The following is a 23,136-nucleotide window of genomic DNA, read 5'->3' as shown; positions in this document are numbered from 1 at the left end:
TTTGTCCAATGACCCCAAGCTACCCATCCTTATAGCTAGCGCGTAATTATGTTGCTGTCGCGTTCGCACACTCACTGCGGGCGCCCGTCATACAGTCGCGACAGCAATATAATTACGCGCGAGCGATAAGGATGCGGAGCTTGGGGTCATTGGACAAAATTCTACGTGCTCAAAGACCGGGCTTTACACGAGGCGACCGATATGTTACGAGTTTGGGATTTCGAGTAGATAAAGGTCCCGATAGATTTTTTATGGAACAACCGAGGCGATCAAAACGGAACGATTTTGGACTATACAGGGTGGAATTTTATAATGCTATCTGAAGGGAAAGTACTCTTAATACTGTAGATATAAAATGTTACTCAAATAAAACATTGCTTTATTTTTTAAAAGAAAGGGAACGAAACAAAGATTTCCGAAAATACCATCCTGTATACTAAGGTCTACTATCCCGTTATAAGTGGGGAGGCGACCGATATGGAACGAATTTGCAATATGATTTCGAGTATACTGAGGTCTCGATAGTATTTATGAAACTACTCCATGGGTTTACAGAGCGGTAATAATAGCTACACCTTTATTGAATCACCGACCGACCGGAATGAAATCAGTTTTCAAAGCCGACCGAAGAAATCGGGTACATTTTTCAAATGACCAGTGTAGTTACCTATTTCATAAGCTGTCCCGAAATATCGTGTAAATAGACTCATGTTGCTCACATGAGATTACTAAGTAGCATCGCAGTTTGCATCGCTTATTCAGATTCGCTTTCGCTTCGTTGCTTCGTTGTCTTCGACTTTTCTTAAGCCTTAGTTCGCCCGACGGTCAAATAACAATAAAGAATTCGATTTTGCGAACAGCACGGCAATATCGCCCCTTCTGCTAATGTAAATAAACCTCAAGGTAGCTAACAGATAATAGCAATCGAAAACCCCGCCTGTTAATTGCAACGCTTTTCCAAAATACCTATTTTCATCCACGTTGATCTCTAGTGGTTAAAAAATATTTATCCATTATGATGGTATTATTCAAATTACTTTGTTAATAAATCCTCCATGTAATAAAGCATATTTATGATGATTTCAAATGTTTAAGCTGGACAGTACTTTTCCCAATAGCGTAATATTATTGCGCATCTAGTCTACGTATATGAACACCACACAGTCGCCCCACGAATTAAAACTCCCTTTGCGTTGATAACGTCTTACTTGAGTATTTTTATTTAAAGTTCCACCCATAAATTTTACTGAAAAACAACTGATATTAGTTTCTTTCCTTTCATTGAAAATGGAAAATACTAACCCTGGGTTGCACCATCTCACATTAACTATAACAAACGTCAAAAGTCTGTCAAACTCCATACAAAAACATCGGTTATAGTTACGGTTAAAGTTAATGTGATGCAAAGAGCCAAAAACAAGTTAATTTAATTATTTGTTATTTTCCTAAGATTGTTAAGATAATTTTGAAAAAATAAATATAGAGCACATATTTTGACAGAAGTCATTTTGATAGAGCAAGCTTTTTATTCCGAAAAGAAATAGTATATTATGGCCCTTTGATTCAACCCTTCAGATGTTAGTGGTTGTATTATTGCTGCCATATTTTTTGAATTAGGTATTAAATTAAAAAAATAACTGATCTAATGTTAACTCAATTCAAAGTGTCAAAGTGTAGTTTGTTTACCGCTCAAAGGGTTAAAAAATCGTCAAAAAGTTCAAAACCAAGGTGAACTTTAAATTCAAATACCCAAGTAAACCATCAGTATAACGAGCACAAGCGGGGCACGAAGCAAGCGTCCCGACGGCCGTAGCTCACGACACGATTCGTTGTGATCGACGCGACGCGACGTCCAAGCACACAGGTAGATGTGAGGTTAATGGACGATGGAGGAGACTGGATCAATATTGTTTATTTTAGGTGTAATACAAAGAAAAGATGGCGCTACTAGTATTTATATAATGAGGCAAAAATTGCACTACATCAATAATTTTTTTTTGTTGTACGAACATCAAAAACCATTAATATCTCAAAGTCAGACTTGGTTGACTAAATATTAGTATTACAGCATAGTTTGAGCTCAAGACATTGATACAAAATAATGTTGCGATTTATAGTTGGACAACACTGAAGTGATCCAGATGACATTGACAGGAGGGCACTATTAACAACACTGGGTTGTTAGTTCTGATTTTTGCCACTTGACGTTTCAGAATCGTTGTACTATGCCGATAACTTCGCTGGAGTATTAAACACATAAATAGAGAAATGTAGACAATCCTACACCTTATAGATAAGCAAGAAAATATCTTGCATTTAAATCAAATCAAATCAAATCAAATCACTTTATTTTAATTTAATAAAATAATTAATTTCATTAAAAATCAATCCAGTCCCCCACATATTTCATACAACCTCAATGATACTTAATCTATATTAATCGCTACCTCAGGACATACGGTGATGAGATGGCGCACAGTTAGAAGCCAAGCGTTGTCCGATGATGATGATTAAGTCACTCCATCATAAAATGATGATCTTATAGCTAGATCCCTTTTGAAGATGTATTTCTACCACTACTCTAAACCAAGTGAAACTACATACTTGATGATTATTTTTGGGAATTCCTACTACTTCAAGCAATTTGAAAATTATGTGACTAAAACGTTTTTAATATTATTAATATTAAATCGATTGCTAATGCAGTGAAATCTAAATGAAATCATTTTCGCCTAGATTTTTTTAGATTTGTAATCAATTGGCAGAAAAACAATGATGTGGCAATATATCAATTTTATTTTATTTTAATAAACTTAAGGCACACAATTTCATTGTTTTTATACCAAGTTGAGATTGTTAATAATGCATCTGATGATAGTAAGTAACTGCAAAAAAAAAACATAATATAGGTCTGGTTTAATACCAGACCAATAATTGGCTACATGACACCATTGAAAAATATAGATATAAGTTTAATAATAACATACAATAAAATCAGACATTTTGTTGTTAGGAGGTGGTGTCATGTATCCTAAAAATATGCTATGTGATTCCTTGAGAACAGGATAAAAACTAGCTAATGATAAGTAAGCATGATTTATGTATGCAGTAATAGTAAAGTGTATTTTTGCAAATAAATAATGCGTTTGTGTCGTTGTGTCGCAACTTTACAAAGCATTATTTGTTTGCGCAGGTTTTGTATTGTGTTCTTGTGTAGTGTTGAGAAAATTACAAAATATAAAGAATCGATTTTGAGTGAAAATTAATTATTGTGGTTGATTATTAGGAAATCAAACTTGTTATTTATTTAGACCACACAGTAATTTAATCAAATTTGGGAATTACACCCAAGACCATTGATACTCTTTAATCATTACAAAAAAAACAAAATGGTAGTCATTTGCATGTATCTGTTGAGAGATGTAAGAACTCAGCTAAAGCAATATGGAACACTGTAAACATCAATAGAAACCACATTGGTAATGTTGATAAACTTAAAATTATTCTAAAGAAAAACAATAAAATAATTCATGATCCTCAAATAATTACAGATATTTTTGCAAATCAATTTAATCATAGTAATTCACTGACTACTGGTAGTTTAAATTTATCGAAGGAATATCTTGAACGTATCTGTCTACCATGTCCTAATGAAATGTCTTGGGACAATATTACACCCTATGAAATCACTAAAATTGTAAATAAGATGGAAGACAAAAAATCGTGTGGTTGGGATAATATTCCAATTTCAGTTTTTAAAAGAAACATTGATTTATGGGCATATCCTTTGGCTAGATTTTTTAACCAATGCTATGAACAGGAAATTTTTCCAGAACAACTAAAAATTGCAAAGGTCATTCCAGTTTACAAGAAAGGCTCAAGAACAGACCCGGGAAATTACAGACCAATTTCTCTACTGCCAATTCTTTCAAAAATATTTGAAACTATAATAAAAACCAGGCTAGTAAGACATCTTTGTATTAATAACATACTAAGTAAACGTCAATATGGATACCAGAATAATATTGGGGCTATAGACGCAGTGGATACATTAGNTTAATAACATACTAAGTAAACGTCAATATGGATACCAGAATAATATTGGGGCTATAGACGCGGTGGACACATTGGTTGATGATATCCTATCTAAATTAAATGAAAAAAAACGGGTAGCTGGTTTATTTCTGGACTTGAGCTCTGCTTTCGACACGGTGGACCACCAAATTTTAATGCTAAAACTAGAACATTATGGCATAAGAAAAAAAGTATTTCTACTTTTAGAGTCTTATTTGAGAAATAGATATCAATATATTGAGATAAAGGGTGCGGTGGATGGATGCGAGAAGATATTTAAGTCGTCATTTTTTCAAATAAAAAGAGGCGTTCCTCAGGGATCAATTCTGGGACCGATTTTATTTATAATTTTTATGAATGATTTGATACCGTTTATGTACGATTTAATACCAGATATTGAACTTGTAGTATTTGCTGACGACACTAATGCAGTTGTAAATGCGAAAAACATGAGCGAACTTAATACTAAAGTAAACAATGCGTTGGCTCTGTTTGACAAGTGGTTTGAAGTAAACAATCTGAAACTTAACGTGGGGAAGACCAAAGCTGTTCTCTTTAAATCCACATCAAGGACAAGAGATACATTAGAAGTCAAGATGAAAGACGACTGCATCTCTGGAGTAGACACTGTTAAGTTTCTTGGTATTCACATAGACTCTTCTCTCAACTGGAAGGTAGAGGTTAATTGCTTGGAAAGCAAAATCTCGTCTTCATGCTATGCTCTGCGCAGTTTAAGAGAGGAGTTAACATTAAGCCAATTAAAAATAGTATATTACGCGCTAATCGAATCACGCTTGAGATATAGTATTAAGTTTTGGGGAAATAGCTATAGATATAATATAAAAAAAGCTTTCATTATTCAAAAAAGGGCAATTAGAACAATGATGCGCATAAGTCAGCAGCAGTCGTGTCGAGAATATTTCAAAAATCTTAACATTTTAACAGTGCCATGTCTTTATATACTAGTCCTTCTTACTGACCTTGTCAAGCATCCAGACAGATATGAATCCGTGGAGGAGAGAGTCACACGTCATGACACTAGGCGAGGAAATATTTTAAATCACTTACACCCAAAATTAGAGATAGTCAAGCACAGTGTAAGCTACCAAGCGGTGAGACTCTTCAACAAATTGCCAAATAATTTAAAGAAAATAAATAATATTAATATATTTAAAAGAGGATTGAGGGCTTACCTGCTGGAAAATAGTTTTTATAGTGTGGAGGATTTTTGTAAAATGGTCTAACTTTAATTTGACTTATTTTATTAATTTATTGTTGTGACATTATTGAAATGAATGTGAATTTAATATGAACTAGATTGAATTAAAAAAAAATGTGACATTGTATAAGATAATATTTTTAATTTGTTTTTTTTTTTTTCTTTTTTAATTTGCAATAATTATTGACATGGTTATTTTTGACATAGTATAGATTCTGATTAATTTGTAATTTTGCATGCTTATTTATTTATGCTTATATTATTATTGCACCTATTTCCAACACAATGTTTTTCCGACACAACTTTAATTTGACTTATTTTATTAATTTATTGTTGTGACATTATTGAAATGAATTTGAAATCATGTGAACTAGATTGAATTAAAAAGAGTGACATGTGATAATAATTTTAATTGTTTTTTTTTTTAATTTGCAAGTATAATTGTTATTGACATGGTTATTTTTGACATTAGTATAGATTCTGATTAATTGTAATTTTGCATGCTTATATATTATGCTTATTATTGTACCTATTTCCAACACAATGTATATTGTTTTTAAATGGAATAAACTTATGACTTATGACTTATTGTGGAGGCTTGTAAACTAATAATAAAGTTTATGAAGGCTTTGCTTAGCTTTTTAAATGATGGGCCAAACCAACGCGTGCAGCCTGCGTGCGCGATGGCGATCAGAGGCCTCAGTGTGAGTTTTCATCAAACGCGCTCACTAGTGAGCGCGTCAAAAAATGACATTAAATGTATGACGGACTGTACAGAGCCCCTAGCGGGAAACGTTCAGAAACTAAAATGTTCATACATTTTTAACGCGCTCACAAGTGACGACGTTTGAAGTAAACTGACACTCAGCCCAGACGTCGTACTTATATGAATTTGTAGCGATGAGTTCACATCGAAACGTCTTGTCATTGGTCGCGGCGAACTATGCACGCCATCGCTGACACGAGCTGCACGCGTTGGTTTGGCCGAAGCTACAATAAGTACGTAGTTAAGGTACTCGCGTGTAATGTGTTCGTGTGTAATGTATTCGTGTGTAATGTATTCATGTGTATTGTGTTCGTGTGTAATGTATTCGTGTGTAATGTATTCATGTGTAATGTGTTCGCGTGTAATGTATTCATGTGTATTGTGTTCGTGTGTAATGTATCCGTGTGTATTGTGTTCGTGTGTAATGTGTTCGTGTGTATTGTGTTCGTGTGTAATGTGTTCATGTGTATTGTGTTCGGGTGTAATGTATCCGTGTGTATTGTGTTCGTGTGTAATGTATCCGTGTGTATTGTGTTCGTGTGTAATGTATCCGTGTGTATTTTGTTCGTGTGTAATGTGTTCGTGTGTAATGTATCCGTGTGTATTGTGTTGGGTGTGTAAAGTATTAATGTGTATTGTGTTCGTGTGTAATGTATCCGTGTGTATTGTGTTGGGTGTGTAAAGTATTAATGTGTATTGTGTTCGTGTGTAATGTGTTCGTGTGTGTCTGTGTTCGTTCTCACCTGCGCTGGGCGGCGGCGCGTGCGGCGGCGCGGCTGCGGTGCGCAGCGACAGCGACGAGCCCGACCGGCTTCCGTCCGACTCCGGCTGGGACAATGCATACATTAGATAAGCCTGTCGGTGTACAGACGACCTTATGGGTTAGTAATAAGTGCTATTTTGGAACAAACCCGACTCCGGCTGGGGCGAATGCATACATTAAATAAGCCTGTCGAGGATGTGGCGCCTTATGGGTTGGTTATAAGTGCTATTTTCGAACAAACCCGACACCGGCTGGGACAATGCATACATTAGATAAGCCTGTCGATGATGTGCCGCCTTATGGGTTGGTTATAAGTGCTATTTTGGAACAAACCCGACTCCGGCTGGGACAATGCATACATTAGATAAGCCTGTCTAGGATGTGCCACCTTATTTGTTGGTTATAAGTGCTATTTTGGAACAAACCCGACTCCGGCTGGGACAATGCATACATATAAGCCTGTCGAGGATGTGGCGCCTAATGGGTTGGTTATAAGTGCTATTTTGGAACAAACCCGACTCCGGCTGGGACAATGCATACATTAGATAAGCCTGTCGAGTATGTGGCGCCTTATGGGTTGGTTATAAGTGCTATTTTGGAACAGGAATATATTTTGCAACAAATATTTAAGCTAGAGACTCCGGCTGGGACAATAGATACATTAGATAAGCCTGTCAGCGGCCGGTGTGCGTACCATGAGTTTACGTTTGGTGTGCTCACTAGCGACTACTTAATATGTGACAAATTGTACGGGGCCTCTGGCGGCTACTTTATAGAAATACAATCTTCATAGATTTTTTTGACGCATTCGCTAGCGAGCACACCCTAACAGGGTGTAAGTACGTACGATAGGAGTATCGAGAGTACCCATATTTAAAGGTATCGTTCGTTCGTTTCAGCCGAAAGACGTCCACTGCTGGACAAAGGCCTCCCCCAAGGATTTCCACAAAGACCGGTCCGGTCGGTTTAAAGGTATAGTTGTCCAAAACTGAACCGTCACAGCTATGACAATAACAGAAGGGCACTACTATCAATACTAGGTTATCGGTAAACGTTTCAGAATAGTTTGACTATAATATGCTACAGTCACAGCGCTTAACTGAGTAGGTCAAGCGGTAGGAATAACATGTGAGGTAACAGAGCTGTCACGAAATACGCTGACTGAAGTCAAGCTAAAGTTTGATGTGACAGAACAGATCCTCCCGCACCGCTTAACTATCACTGAAATCTAATAATTCATGCGCTATGACTGTAGTCACTTATTTTTAGATTGTATCGACACTTAACTCGTCAGAAGTATTAAATAAAATCGATAGTATAACGACTACCCGGTCTATTTATTTTACCTTCACCTCGGCTAGCGAATGAGCAAAGGTCGAACCTTGCCGGTTGTGCCGAGGCGAACCATTGTGAGCCTTATTTACTAGAGCTTAGAGTACACATTCCCCGCTACTCACATCCGTGTTCTTCCTGCCGAGCAGTAGGTACGTGGCTAACACGTCGTCAGACTTCGCCTCGGCTATAGTCCGGTCGCCGAGCACGTAGAATTTTGGCCAATGACCCCAAGCTACCCATCCTTATCGCTCGCGCGTAATTATATTGCTGTCGCTATTCTGCGACAGGCGCCCGCAGTGAGTGTGCAAGCGCGACAGCAACATAATTACGCGCGAGCGATAAGGATGGGTAGCTTGGGGTCATTGGCCAAAATTCTACGTGCTCGGCGACCGGGCTTTAGCGAGTACTCGATCTCTTGCCGGTTGCAGCGAGGCGAGCCATTTTATGACGGTCAAGCTGTAGATCCTGGCTACACAGGAGTTGCAGCGGTGGGAACGAGAGGTGGGAATATTTAATACTCACATCCGTGCTCTTTCTGCCGAGAAGTAGGTACGTGGCGAACACGTCGTCGTACTTGGCCTCGGCTAGCGAGTACTCGATCTCTTGCCGGTTGTAGCCGAGGCACACCAGCGCCTCTGTTGGTGGGAAAACGAACTATTATTAATTATAAGTCTTTGGAGAACGTTCTTAATGATGAATACTGAAACTGATTTTATTTTTTCGCGATATCACTGGAGGATTTTGATAAAAAACGATATAATATTTCGTCGCAGCATTTCATAGTCAATGAATTCGCGTATGAAAGATCCGCTAGATGGCGGGACGTGGATGTGGGGTCTGACTGCTGCGTGATTGGTGGATTTTGACATATCTGTCAATGTCATGTCAAAAATAACCAATCATGCAGCAATTGGACCTCGCGTCTACGTATTGCCATCTGGCGGATTTTTCATACGCGAAAACCCTCATTAACGTGACCTTTGGCAAAGGTTATATAAAACAAACATAACAGTTTCAGTATTCAGTCGCTAGTTACATTAGACGTTCAGGAGAAACAAAGAAAACTAAAATACATTGAGTTACATCATTTAAATTACTATAAAAGTGTAAATTGGAAAAAATGAGACTTAATTTTTTAACCAATAAAATGTCATAATCAGTTTTAACACTAAAATATTGAACGATGTAAATCAATTCATTAGGACTATATTGAACACCAATTTGTATAAAACCTATACATTGACGGGACTACATAATCATCATGCTAAAATAATTAATTGAGAAAACAGCATAGATATAAACGACATAAAATTATATTTTGTATAAGCATACCATTTCATGCGTGCAAATAATATAACTTGTAAACAAAAAGAATTTAAAATAAAGCTACGATTTATAAAAATGAAACCTAACATAGCATAATTCTGTCTTATCGAAGTCCTTTTCTTTTAAAAAGCTTTTGCATTGCGACTTAATTCAAATCAAATCAAGCTAACATAAAAATAATGTTGCTCAAACTGGATATAACTCGATATTTACAAGATTTATACAATCAATTTATATCACTTATACTTCTTAAATTATTTATTATTTTTAGTTCTTTATTACAAGTAACTGTATTCCTCATTTATGACAAACAACAAGACAGAATTTTGTATATTTATACACATTTACTAACACGTATACGAAACTATACAAACATTCGCGGACTCAATAGTCACGTACCAACTTGCGCTGTGCCGAAATCAATTGATCGAAGTTTGCATGGAAGGGAAAAATATTATAAGATTTATATGTTCTATATAAATTTAGGATAACTAGCGATGTATAATTTTTATAAGTTAGTTTAGCTGTGAGATAATACTTGTCGTTAGCGTGTACATTTCAATGGGTTTAATTAGCTGGGATTAATTTTTATAGCATTGCAATTTGAATTCAATTTTTGAAGGAACTTTTGCACTCTCTATTGTAAATTTTGACAAGATTGTTTTTGCAAATATATTTTACGTGAAATTATCTTTGTGGCATTTCTAAGTAAAGGTCACAGATTGTTAATGTCACGTTTCTTACGTGTTATTTTATCAAAATTATAGTAATATGACATGAACAAACTTCAAATGACAAAGATAAATCATACCTCCTTGCAGAATGTATCTCAGCTCACTAGTCACCTTCCAGCTCAGGAACTAGTCGCGACCAGTCATAATATCCACTAGTTACTTACCTGAGACCACCTTAAGCTTCAACCACACCAACGCGTGCAGATCGCCATTGCGCGATCATAGTCCAATGACAAGTCGGGTGACCCATGACAGTCCGCGCGACCCATGACAGTCCGCGCGACACATGACAGTCCGCGCGACCCATGACAGTCCGCGCGACCCATGACAGTCCGCGCGACCCATGACAGTCCGCGCGACCTGTCATTGGCCTATGATCGCGCCGGCGATGGCGTTCCGCACGCGTAGTCCAGTCATTTGTTAGTTTTACCTGGAAAGTTTTCCGGGAGTAATGAGAATAGGGATGATGACTGGGTAATGAAATCGAAATTCTATTTAGTCCGTCAGACAGATAATAAAAAAAATTTGGACACATATTTTTGATTTTTTTCATAATCGAATAATTACAGTATTATATTGAGTTTAAATGTCGCGTGACGTCACTTTAGAGTAAAAAATCTACTCAAGCGTGAGCGTAACGCGCCATTTCAACTCGATGTAGCACTGTTATTATTTAATTATGAAAGAAAATAAAAAATATGAGTCAAAAACTTGCTATCTAGCCTATTGGTATTTATAAAGATTTCTTTTCATTACTCTCGGAAAACTTTCCAGGTAACCCCATTATTTTGTACTAAATGACTGGACTACCGTTGGTGCTATTGAAGCATTACTGCACACCATAATCTCCGCATCTCAGCCGACTAGCAGCCGTGAGGCTCGCGCGACTAGTTAAGTCCGAAATCTACTAGTTAACATGTCCACTCACTCAGCGACTCACCTATCCGCTTGTGATCTTTGAAGTCCTGCTGCGGCTCTATGTAAGGCCGCAGTTCGTCCTCCTCATAGCCCGTGTTCATCCATTTATCCCGCATGATGCTTTCAAGCGAGGCGCGTTTAGCCGGGTTCAGTACAAGAAACTTTTTCAACAAGTTCTCGCAATCGGTCGACATGTAGAATGGTATTCTGTAAAGGAATAATAAAATAATGAGTGAAAATGTGCTTTTTAAACAGTATAATATCACTTGAAATTATTATAAATAACATCTCTTTCGATAGACGATTACTTATTTTACTACTTGCCTCGTGTAACAAGTGCGTGATTCTTTTACTATTTTGTTAACCAGATAAGTTAGTTTCACCAAACTAGTCATTCGGGACATGTATAAGAACTACGCACATTTTGAGATTAGTTATTTTTGGTCTAGGTACCTAACGGTGCTCCTCTGTCTTGTTAGAGTATCTTGTCATTGACATGTTTCTTTCATTGAGTCCATTATGCAAAGTCGTATTGCCTACCATCTATGTTACTTAGCATGTGTTAGCACTTTCTATCCCGTTGGAACAGTGTCCTTCGCCCAAACACTCCCACTCACGCTTGCACTCACATCTTGCTCGATTAGTGGCCACAGCTCACGCGACTAGTGGCCACAGCTCACGCGACTAGTGGCCACAACTGACGCGACTAGTGGCCACAGCTGACGTGACTAGTGGCCACAGCTGATACGACTAGTAGCCACAGCTCACGCGACTAGTAGCCACAGCTCACGCAACTACCCATAATTCCCCCGCAGCATATCTCACGCGACCAGTCCCGTATCTCGCGCGACTATTCCCACATCTCGCGCGACTAGTCCCACTAACTAGTTACCTGTACTTTCCCCGTAGCACTCGCTCGCGAAGCTCCCGCAGCGTGGAGCCGTCGAACGGCAGCGAACCCGAGACCAGCGTGTATAGGATCACGCCCAGTGACTAGAGCACATCTCGCGCGACTAGTGACCAGTCCCGCTAGTTACTTGTACTTCTCCCACAGCATATCTCACGCGACCAGTCCCGTATCTCGCGCGACTATTCCCACATCTCGCGCGACTATTCCCACATCTCACGCGACTAGTCCCATTAACTAGTTACCTGTACTTTCCCCGTAGCACTCGCTCGCGAAGCTCCCGCAGCGTGGAGCCGTCGAACGGCAGCGAGCCCGAGACCAGCGTGTAGAGGATCACGCCCAGTGACCACAACACATCTCGCGCTACTAGTGGCCGCAGCCTGAAAGACTAGTGGCCGCATCTCGCGCGACTAGTGACCAGTCACGCTAGTTACCCATAATTCCCCCGCAGCATATCTGACGCGACCAGTTTCGCATCTCGCATGATACTAGTACCGCATCTCACACGACTAGTACGGCATCTCATACTACTAGGTACCGCATCTCAAACGACTAGTACCGCATCTCACACGACTAGTCCCGTATCTCGCACGACTAGTCCCACATCTCACGCGACTAGTCCCACTAACTAGTTACCTGTACTTTCCCCGTAGCACTCGCTCGCGAAGCTCCCGCAGCGTGGAGCCGTCGAACGGCAGCGAGCCCGAGACCAGCGTGTAAAGGATCACACCCAGTAACTAGAGCACATCTCGCGCGACTAGTGACCGACTACGACTAGTGGCCGCAGCCCGCGCGACTAGTGACCAGTCACGCTAGTTACCCATAATTCCCCCGCAGCATATCTGACGCGACCAGTCCCGCATCTCGCATGACACTAGTGACTAGTACCGCATCTCACACGACTAGTACCGCATCTCACACTACTAGTAACGCATCTCACACAACTAGTCCCGCATCTCGCAAGACTATTTCCGCATCTTGCACGACTAGTCTCGTATCTAGTACTAGTCCTAGTCCCGCTAGTTACCTGTACTTTCCCCGTAGCACTCGCTCGCGAAGCTCCCGCAGCGTGGAGCCGTCGAACGGCAGCGAGCCCGAGACCAGCGTGTAGAGGATCACGCCCAGTGACTAGAGCACATCTCGCGCGACTAGTGACCGCATCTCGCGCGACTAGTGACCAGTCCCGCTAGTTACTTGTACTTCTCCCACAGCATATCTCACGCGACCAGTCCCGTATCTCGCGCGACTATTCCCACATCTCGCACGACTAGTCCCACATCTCGCGCGACTAATGACCGCATCTCGCGCAACTAGTGACCAGTCCCGCTAGTTACTTGTACTTCTCCCACAGCATATCTCACGCGACTAGTCCCGTATCTCGCACGACCAGTCCCACATCTCGCGCGACTAGTCCCACTAACTAGTTACCTGTACTTTCCCCGCAGGACTCGCTCGCGAAGCTCCCGCAGCGTGGAGCCGTCGAACGGCAGCGAGCCCGAGACCAGCGTGTAGAGGATCACGCCCAGTGACCACACGTCCACCTCAGGGCCGTCGTATTTCTTGCCTGGAATATATTAATTATTCAATAAAAACTCTCATAATACCATGGAAGTGTAAGTGTGATTAAACTGTACCTATGTGATTAATCTGATATAGTTATAAGCTGCAATATATCCGCTCCATGATTAAAAATTTACTAACCAGTGTTTCTCTATGTAAGTGAATGTATTTTCTGTTTTTGAGAAATAAATGTCTTAAACCGTAAGTGCTTTTAAATGGAACTGGATAGGCCACACTCTCCGAAGGGACCCCGATCACATCCCCAAGCAGGCTCTAGATTGGAACCCCCAAGGAAAACGCAAACGTGCTCGCCCCAAACAAACTTGGCAGCGCATTGTAGCAGACCTGACAAAGATCGGGAAAACTTGGACCGAGATCAAAAGTGAAGCTCAAGACCGAATGTGATGGAGGACTGTTGGGGACATAGGACATTAAGTCAAGTCAGTTTACCAACACAACAATATTTTGTAAAATTACCAATATAAAAATACTTAAGCTTACTGTTCACAGAGGCGTATTCTTCAGGGCCTATGCTAAAACATGCGCGGGCGCACGCAGTAAAAAGTCAGTATTAAAAATAGTACGAGCAGAGACGCGCGAGATTAAACGGATTTTTTAGAGTAGGTGAGCCTACTCTACAATATCTCATCATCATCATCATCATCATCATCTCAGCCACAAGACGTCCACTACTGAACATAGGCCTCCCCCAATGCTTTCCATGTTGCCCAGTAGCGGCCTGCGTCCAGCGCTTTCCTGCTACCTTTATGATGACATTTACCTTTAAAATATCTCACCTACTCTAAAATATCTATCTAATACTCCGACTTCTACTCTGTTACCTACTCTGACTTCTTGAAGCGTCCCAGCAAACTAACAGAAACATTTCACTATCGTAATTATACACATGCAGTTGTAACCAAAAGCTAGTGAATTTGTAAAGTTCATCATCATTTCAGCCACAGGCATCCACTGCCTAGGCTTCCCCCAATAATTTTTCACATCGCTTAGTTCATAGCGGACTGCATCCAGCGCCTTCCTGCTACCTATATGAGGTCGTCTGTCCACCTTGCGTGACTGTACCTTGGAACAGCTCCGGCGCCGCGTACGGAGGGCTCCCGCAGAAGGTGTCAAGCTCGACGTGCACTCGTCAGAGCCCGAGCTCGGTCGTCTGTCCACCTTGCGTGACTGTACCTTGGAACAGCTCCGGCGCCGCGTAAGAAGGTGTCAAGCTTGGCGCCCGGCGTGAACTCGTCGGAGCCCGAGGTCGGTCGTCTGTCCACCTTGCAGGCCGGTCGTCTGTCCACCTTGCGCGACTGTACCTTGGAACAGCTCCGGCGCCGCGTACGGAGGGCTCCCGCAGAAGGTGTCGAGCTCGACGTGAACTCGTCGGAGCCCGAGGTCGGTCGTCTGTCCACCTTGCAGGTCGGTCGTCTGTCCACCTTGCGCGACTGTACCTTGGAACAGCTCCGGCGCCGCGTACGGAGGGCTCCCGCAGAAGGTGTCGAGCTCGACGTGAACTCGTCGGAGCCCGAGGTCGGTCGTCTGTCCACCTTGCAGGCCGGTCGTCTGTCCACCTTGCGCGACTGTACCTTGGAACAGCTCCGGCGCCGCGTACGGAGGGCTCCCGCAGAAGGTGTCGAGCTTGGCGCCCGGCGTGAACTCGTTGGAGAACCCGAAGTCGGCTATCTTGATGTTCATTTCACCGTCTAGCAGAAGGTTTTCCGCCTGGAATGAGAGAATTGCTCTGTGTAACTACTGAAACTACTGACTTGGGGCAACATAAACATTACCAAGGCCACGAAAACCAGCTGCTCTAACGACACGGGTGGGCCAGTCGTTGAGATGACAGCGCGAAAATCGTCGGTATCCACTAATTATGACCCTTATAGACCACTATACAGTGTGTCCGGGCATGTAGTGATCAAACTTTAAGGGCATAATCTATGGACAATTTTATCGATGAAAATACTTTAAATTTGGGGCTTGACCCATTTCTCGCATATTTACAAGGATTTAAGTTTTTAATTTTAAGTTTTCACCTCTTCCTTCAAAAACAAGTGATAGCGTGGGTAGTTTAACATTAATAAGCAAAAATTTTTTATCATGCGATAGCCAATAAAATTATCTATTAGTAGAAGTAGAAAATAGATAGAAGTTTCATACATTTTAAGGGTGTAAGAATGAATTTAATTAGAAATAAACACTATTTTTTTTACATCTTTTTCAGTTATTTCCCAACACAAGAAAAACCAGGTCGTTAAGGTATGTTTTATTTGCATTTTTTTATTAGTATTTGAGCTATTCTACAAAACGAATGTAAATTTATTAGTCTACGTCTATTAGTTTCGACGTAATTGTTGAACAGAGATACCCCTTCTCAGCGGTTTCCATAGCGCACGCGACATGCGAAAATGCACTGCCTGAAAGAATCACACAACCTAATCCGATTACTATGGAAACCGCTGGGAATGGGTATCTCTATTCAACAATCACGTCGAAACTAATAGACGTAGACTAATAAATTTACATTCGTTTTGTAGAATAGCTCAAATACTAATAATAAAATGCAAATAAAACATACCTTAACGACCTGGTTTTTCTTGTGTTGGGAAATAACTGAAAAAGATGTGAAAAAAATCGTGTTTATTTCTAATTAAATCCATTCTTACACCCTTAAAATGTATGAAACTTTTATCTGTTTTCTACTTCTACTAATAGATAATTTTATTGGCTATCGCATGATAAAAAATTTTTGCTTATTAATGTTAAACTACCCACGCTATCACTTGTTTTTGAAGGAAGAGGTAAAAACTTAAAATTAAAAACTTAAATCCTTGTAAATATGCGAGAAATGGGTCAAGCCCCAAATTTAAAGTATTTTCACCGATAAAATTGTCCATAGATTACGCCCTTAAAGTTTGATCACTACAAGCCCGGACACACTGTATTGACAAAGTTCACCGTCTTCGGACGCGATATTGGAAATTTGGCATCTAATATCGGCAGAATGACATTAGGCATCGTCTGGCTTTGATATTCAATTTTCAACTGTAATACCTTGACAATCAGTTCAAAATTGATTACTAGAAAATTATTTGACAGACGATTTCTACTGTCGACAAATGCATTTGAATTACTCCACAGGATCGTTTATTGCCTAATATTCCCCATTTTCCTCTATGCGTCGGAAACATGGACTCTTCGTGAAACCGAAAGGAAGAAGATTGACGCATTGGAGATGTGGTGCTGGAGACGGATGCTGGGAATATCGTGGACCGAGTTTCGTACCAATGACTCCATATTAAAAGAACTCGGCATCGGTCAGCGCCTATCAACCACGGTTCAGTCACGCATTTTAACCTTCTTCGGCCATGTATCTCGGCGCAGTTACTCCATACCATGACTCCATAGAGCGTCTCGTAGTGCAGGGAAAAGTTGAGGGCACCAGACCACGTGGTAGATCACTAATGAGATGGACGGACCAGATCAAGGCCGCAACTAAGTGCTCAGTTAGTGAAAGTACCCGGAAAGCTGCAGTCCGCGAGGAATGGCGCCGTATTACGAGGAACATCACTCTGAATCGTGACTCACAATGATGACCACGACCACTCTGACAAGAGTGTACCGACTGAGAAGAAGAAGAACTACTGAAATGCAATCTTGTCATCATCAAGTCACTTGGTCTTTAAAGCAGGAGCACGATATCTCCAATTTACTAGAAGGAAATGAAACAACACGTTCGCCACGCTGGTCGGGTTGTGATGATAAGACCTGTCCATTCCTTCACATACTTAAAATGTCCACGAGAAGATTCTTTCTGACTGTGGGACTTGGTATCAGACGTAATGAAAAACTATAAGCGTCTGATATGGCCCCCAGAACAACGCAATCTTCTTTCTTATAAGGTTTAAGCCTGCGATATCCTAACCAAAGCATTAACAGAAGAGCAACTTTAATTTTCTTACGTCTTTCGTTAGTGTTATGTAACTAAGTAAACTGATTCGATTGATAGGCATCTGGTGCAAACTATTTCTTCTAATTCAAAGGAAACTATTACTTCAAAGTAAAATTAACAATGACAATCGTGATTGCTAATATACAAACCTTAAGATAAGGAAGGAAAATCACGATTCATCATCAAATTTCCGTACTTTAAGCGACTGTCTGAAAAAACGGTAAGCTGAATTGAAATATTACATTTATTTAGTGTAACTTTGTTGTTTTCTTTTGAGAATCCTTTGGGTGCATCTTTTCTTGTACCATGATTCATGAATATAAAATCAATCCGTCTTTTACAATAACTGGCAAATAATTGGCTACTCTATTCCTTTAACATAACATTTTTCGTAAACAAATTACAAATTACGCCAGTATTCACAAACGACGCTTGCTTAAGTGGAACAGCAAACCGAACGTACAGCATTGAATAGAGCTCTGTGGGTCTAGACAAAGTGCAAATTATAATCGCAAACCAGTCGAAAAGTGGTCGAAAAGTCCCTTTTTTGTATGGAGTTTTGACGGATTCGATTTTCGATTCGATCAAAAAGTGCGTTTGTCTAGGGGGGCTGTTATTGGTTCGTATCGTGTGTCACTCTGTGCGTCCACGCGCACTGTGAGACTTTATATTAATGTTTGTGAATACGGGCGTAAGTCCTAGTTGGAACTGGCGTTCCTCGAATCTAAAACACCGTTGGGTTAGGCTGGTTTTAGAGTCACGCTGACGCACGCTGACCGTCAGCGCTGACAGCCCAAATGTATGAAGCGTCGGCGCCGAGCGATCAGCGTCACTCAGGAACGTTCCTTTCAATTACATACATATTGATCTGTCAGCGCCAACGATCAGCGAGCGGTCAGCGCGATTCTAAAACCCGCCTTACTGTCGCATTGTACCAAACATCTTACTTTGAGATCCCTGTGTATGATTCGCTTCTGGTGGCAGTACTGCACCGCGGAGACGATCTGCCGGAACTTGGCACGCGCCTCCTTTTCCTTCATGCGCCCGTGGAGGACCAGGTAGTCGAACACCTGGAAACAAACACAAATAATACATAAATATAGTGCCCTGTTTCGTCTTGGCGAGGCCTCTATAGCAGGGTTTCCCAATTTTTTTTTGCCAAGGAACCCTAATTGATTATACTTTTCCTAGCCGAACCCCCGTACTACTCCGCCCGCACGCCCTACCCCTCCCAAGAAGTCGGTGCGAGCGAACAACGTCGGTCACGAAACGTGGGATAATATTTTTTACGGAACCCCTGCGGCCTTTCCACGGAACCCCAGGGTTCAGCGGACCACCATTCGGGAACCGCTGCTCTATAGTGTTCCCTATATGGGACGGGGCAAGTGGATAAAACTGTGAATGAAAGTGTGAACGATGTTGTATTATATTAATTTTCTTCTGGGATCACACAGGCACGCTACTTGGTTCCGTCTGCCATTTCCTCATTTCTCTTACGTTTCGTTTGCCACATATATTGCAGAGCCAAAGAAAGGGTTCTGGAGTGAAGACCACCACATTCTTCATCTCGGCAAACGTAATTTAGTAGCAATCAATGATATTATATAAAAACAAAAGCAGATATGTTATAAGCGCTCGCGCTGTGAATACTCAAATACGTCCCAATTGGGACGTCTTTAGTTTAGTCTTCGTGTGGCCTGCGTCGTGCGCAATCGCGTGCGTACCACACCGTAAGTTCCTGTTCTTACCAAAATAAATAAAAAATAGAGATGAAACGGATATCCGGCAACTATCCGGTAGGCCGGATATCCGGCCCTAATTTACTATCCGGCCGGATACCGGATAGTAACTCACTATCCGGCCGGATACCGGATATTAAAAAAAAAACGACAATTTCCTATTAATAAAATGAAATACATTAATCTTTGAGGTAAATATCAATAAAATGGCTTACAATAATGACAGCTTTTATTTGAAGTCCAAAAAGTTACAAAAAGCCATATTAAGGCCTCTCAAAACTAATTTATTTTTCTGGGCTATTCACTCTAATGACGAATACATAGATAAATAGTAAATATCTTTTAATGTCGAAATATTGCCAAAAAAATAGGAGATTTTTTTTTCACTGATGGTCTGATGAGATGATGCAACTACACTGGTCATCACAAAGATCGACCCTCCCGCGACAAGCACTTTCAAACGTATGCATCCCCACTTCCCACCAATATTGGCACCATTTAAAAGCCTAGTTCTAAACTTCATTTCATTAAAGGATAGGGTTTTACCCCAAAAATGTGTCTGTAGAACAATCCAGAGTGACTAGTTCAAAAAATAGGTAGTTACGCTTGAGCCGACTTTTATGGCTATAAAACAGTTGGGATTAATCGCTATCCATCTGTTAAAGATGACACGTGAGATCATTATTTGGTTTTATAACCATAAAAATTGGTCTAATTGATCCCAGAGGTGAGCCCAAAGTGAGGTCTTTTTTCAAGTCACATTTATTGTATATNGGGATTTGATCAACTGCCCGACTAAACTATCGGCCGACAAAAAATCATCTAAGATGGTGCAACTCATCCTTAGTTTTGTCTTCGTTTCAAATTACTCTTTTTACCAGAATACTGCGAAGCCAAAAGGATGGGTTATTCGACTAAGCTGAGATCCTAGATGTTGACATAAATTTGACGAAGACTTCCTTCATCTTAAACATTTCCGTACAAGGAATAGCATTCAGAGCACAAAGGATTGCATCAAAAGCATGCACTAGCACCAGGCATTACTCGCTCACGGCACGCTAACAATTTGCGTCTACGGGCGCAGCTTAATTTGTATAAGAGAGCCTTTGAAAGGACTCCTGGCAGGATCTCTGTAGATTTCTACGGGGTTAGAGGCTTTATTGAGGATTCTAATCCTAACATAACGCGCGTTGGAGGAAACTTTAGCTATGTTGGCATGGTAACTTTAATTGGGTTGGCTAGCCTACAGTTCAAAATGAAAATACAATTATTTTGATATTTTATTAGGTGACTAGTGACTGTCATATTTAAAGCATCTTTTTTGTATCCACAACGAGGAAGGCTTGTATCTCACCTGATGGTAAAAGATGATCAGGCCGAAGGTGGAAGCGAGCTTCACCCGGAATCCTCAACCACGGAGGAACTGGCTATCTTACCTCTAACTGCCGGAACACAACAATGCTGTTAACATTGTTGTTATGGCGACAGACTTAGGTAAGATGGTGGTAGCCAGCTAGGCGGACTTGGAACAAGCGCTACCACCAACTAAACCGAACAGAAAAATCTGCCCCCATTGGGAATCAAACCCAGGACCTCTGCGTGTGAACCACTAGACCACAGAGGTACGAGTATCTGGTATTAATTTAGCCTTTTAGTTTCTTATTTCAGACGCTGACTTATAAAACTCAATTCTTCAATACGCTATAATACCTGTACCACGGGACGGACTTCAATAGCTCAAATTCAGTCCGCAGACGATCAGTCCCAAACATCTGGGTTGGTTCGGACTCGAGTATCAATTTGGCCAGGTAATCCGCTGCGAGCGTGTGCTTGTCAGAATAGATGAACTGAACTCACCGTGAGGATAATGAGCAACGATTTTGAATCGATATAAAATCGATATTAAAGTTGAATTGTGTCAACTACCTACCCTTACGTTACGTTAATGTTTTCCAGCTATGCAACAGGTGAGCAAACAGTGTCATTTTTGTCAAAACATTTCACTATTAAAATATATCAGAGCATACAAAATAAGACATTTTTTTTTTAATTTATCGAGTAATAAATTTAAACCATCTCATGGGTTATGAATTTTACCGACTGTAAAAAATACATATTTTCTATATGCAGCACGTTTATTCGAACAGAAGTTTTGGACATGTGAGTGATCAATATTGAAATTGATAAACTGTAAAAAAAACTTCGAAAAATTATGTTTTTAATAAAGAGGGTTGACTCAGCTCTATTTTATATGGTTTTAATCTCGGTTCTCGTAATATTACCATCGGTCCGGTTAGCCACATCGGGCTCAGCAAGCTAAATAACTACGACGCAGCTGCCGAGCGCGTCGCCGCAATACCTGATCAACGAGCGAACTATGAAACGATTTGGCTTTCTGACGTGACTTGTAACAATAGTTGCTGTAGTCTTTTTGGAGTCTCCTAGACTTGCTAGCCTTTTAAAGTAATGTTCAGTGCTCTAATAAAACTATACAGGAGAAGTTTTAGCACGATGCCTTTGCGTTACCTTTCTCCTACAATGCTTTACGTTACCTACCCCTGGAGTTTTCAGCGTGATTTTCTTGAAATGAAACTCAAAAAATTACACAACGAAAAGCATTGATAAAAGCAGAAATTCTTTATACATGTCTGACAACGTTGCACATCTACAAAAACATCCCGTATCTAATTCAAAACCGAGAAAAAACCGACGGGGCTGATCTATTTTTTGCATTCTTTTTACCTACGTATGTAGGGGGTTTTCCAAAACATTCCTTCCGTATGGGAGATTGAGGAGTTGTAACAGAGATACGTTTTAACAAAGTGATTTCTCTGAACCTATGACAGTTTATCAAACTAGCAACCATGTGAAGTCGTCGACAGTTTGCGTGAAATCATCAGCTCGTTGTCATATGTGCAGAAAAATCAACCTTGTTACAAGTCACCTCGGTTACAACTTTCTTAGGTCTCTCCCTAATGTCACTCCTCTCATTTGGTCAAGTTAACAGATTCACCTACAAGGTGGACCGACGACATCGTAAAGGTAGCAGGGAAGCGCTGGACGCAGGCCGCTACCAATCGAACAACGTAGAAAGCATTGGGGGAGGCCTATTTTCAGCAGTGGACGTCCTATGGCTGAAATGATAATGATGAATAGATTCAGTAATCCGTGTTAAGACTTACATTTACAACATAAACTAAGAGCTATTAACAAAACAAACGTCTTCTGTTTTACCAAATGGGCCTTTATTTTTGTATGGCTGTATGTAACGGCTACACACAAAACAGACGGCGAGCAATCCCGCCGGCGGAATCGTCGCATGATTGCTCTAAGGAATCGTTTATTTGAACCGAAACGCACGATTTGACGCCCCCGCACGCACCGACGAACGTTTCTGAACTCTATTGCCCATTACAGCCGACGATATACGAAATTTCAATAAAACTCAATAGAGGGGGACTCCTTTCAAATCGCTTGAGAGTTTGGCTAGATGTGGCTTTAGGTTGTTATGTAAATATGGTTGCGTTTTCATTGCAGCTGCAGGTCCTGGCTGGGTGGTGTGATCGAGAGATGGGAATAGTCCTTGAATTGTGTATCTCAGCATCGTTCGCAATTGCCGTTATTTTGATCTGTGTCTGACATTTTATTCATTGGTAGTGTAGTACCTAGGTACACTATACACTGTATAATAGTAGGAATTGTGGTACTTGCTGAGATTTTCGGCGGTTTTTAATGAATTCAAACTGTTTACAACAAAATTAGTTATTCTAAGATTTATCAAATCTTAGCAGCAGGCAGGAAGCAGTGGTACTACTTACCTCGATGCCCTCATCGAGG

General features: G+C 40.6%; 1 protein-coding gene across 7 annotated transcripts in view; it reads right to left on the bottom strand.

Annotated features, from left to right (window-relative positions):
- The window catches only part of par-1, a 60,780-nt gene that overhangs the window by 26,221 nt on the left and 11,423 nt on the right, over positions 1 to 23,136 (bottom strand). For 4 of the 7 annotated variants that reach the window (XM_028301039.1, XM_028301044.1, XM_028301045.1 and 1 more), the window contains 6 exons: positions 18,508 to 18,630; positions 15,195 to 15,330; positions 13,471 to 13,606; positions 11,146 to 11,342; positions 8,680 to 8,792; positions 6,803 to 6,887 (listed from right to left, as the gene is read on the bottom strand). In XM_028301039.1, the coding sequence (XP_028156840.1) occupies positions 6,803 to 6,887; positions 8,680 to 8,792; positions 11,146 to 11,342; positions 13,471 to 13,606; positions 15,195 to 15,330; positions 18,508 to 18,630 (790 nt within the window). The remainder of the gene's footprint in view (positions 1 to 6,802; positions 6,888 to 8,679; positions 8,793 to 11,145; positions 11,343 to 13,470; positions 13,607 to 15,194; positions 15,331 to 18,507; positions 18,631 to 23,136) is intronic. The other 3 variants (XM_028301040.1, XM_028301041.1, XM_028301042.1) reach the window with 3 other exon arrangements.

This window comes from Ostrinia furnacalis, unplaced genomic scaffold (assembly GCF_004193835.3).
Source record: "Ostrinia furnacalis isolate ACB-3 unplaced genomic scaffold, ASM419383v2 OfSCF0862, whole genome shotgun sequence".
Classification (NCBI taxonomy): domain Eukaryota; kingdom Metazoa; phylum Arthropoda; class Insecta; order Lepidoptera; family Crambidae; genus Ostrinia; species Ostrinia furnacalis.
Note: the sequence above shows the minus strand (reverse complement) of the source record. Positions and strands in the feature narration are given on the sequence as shown.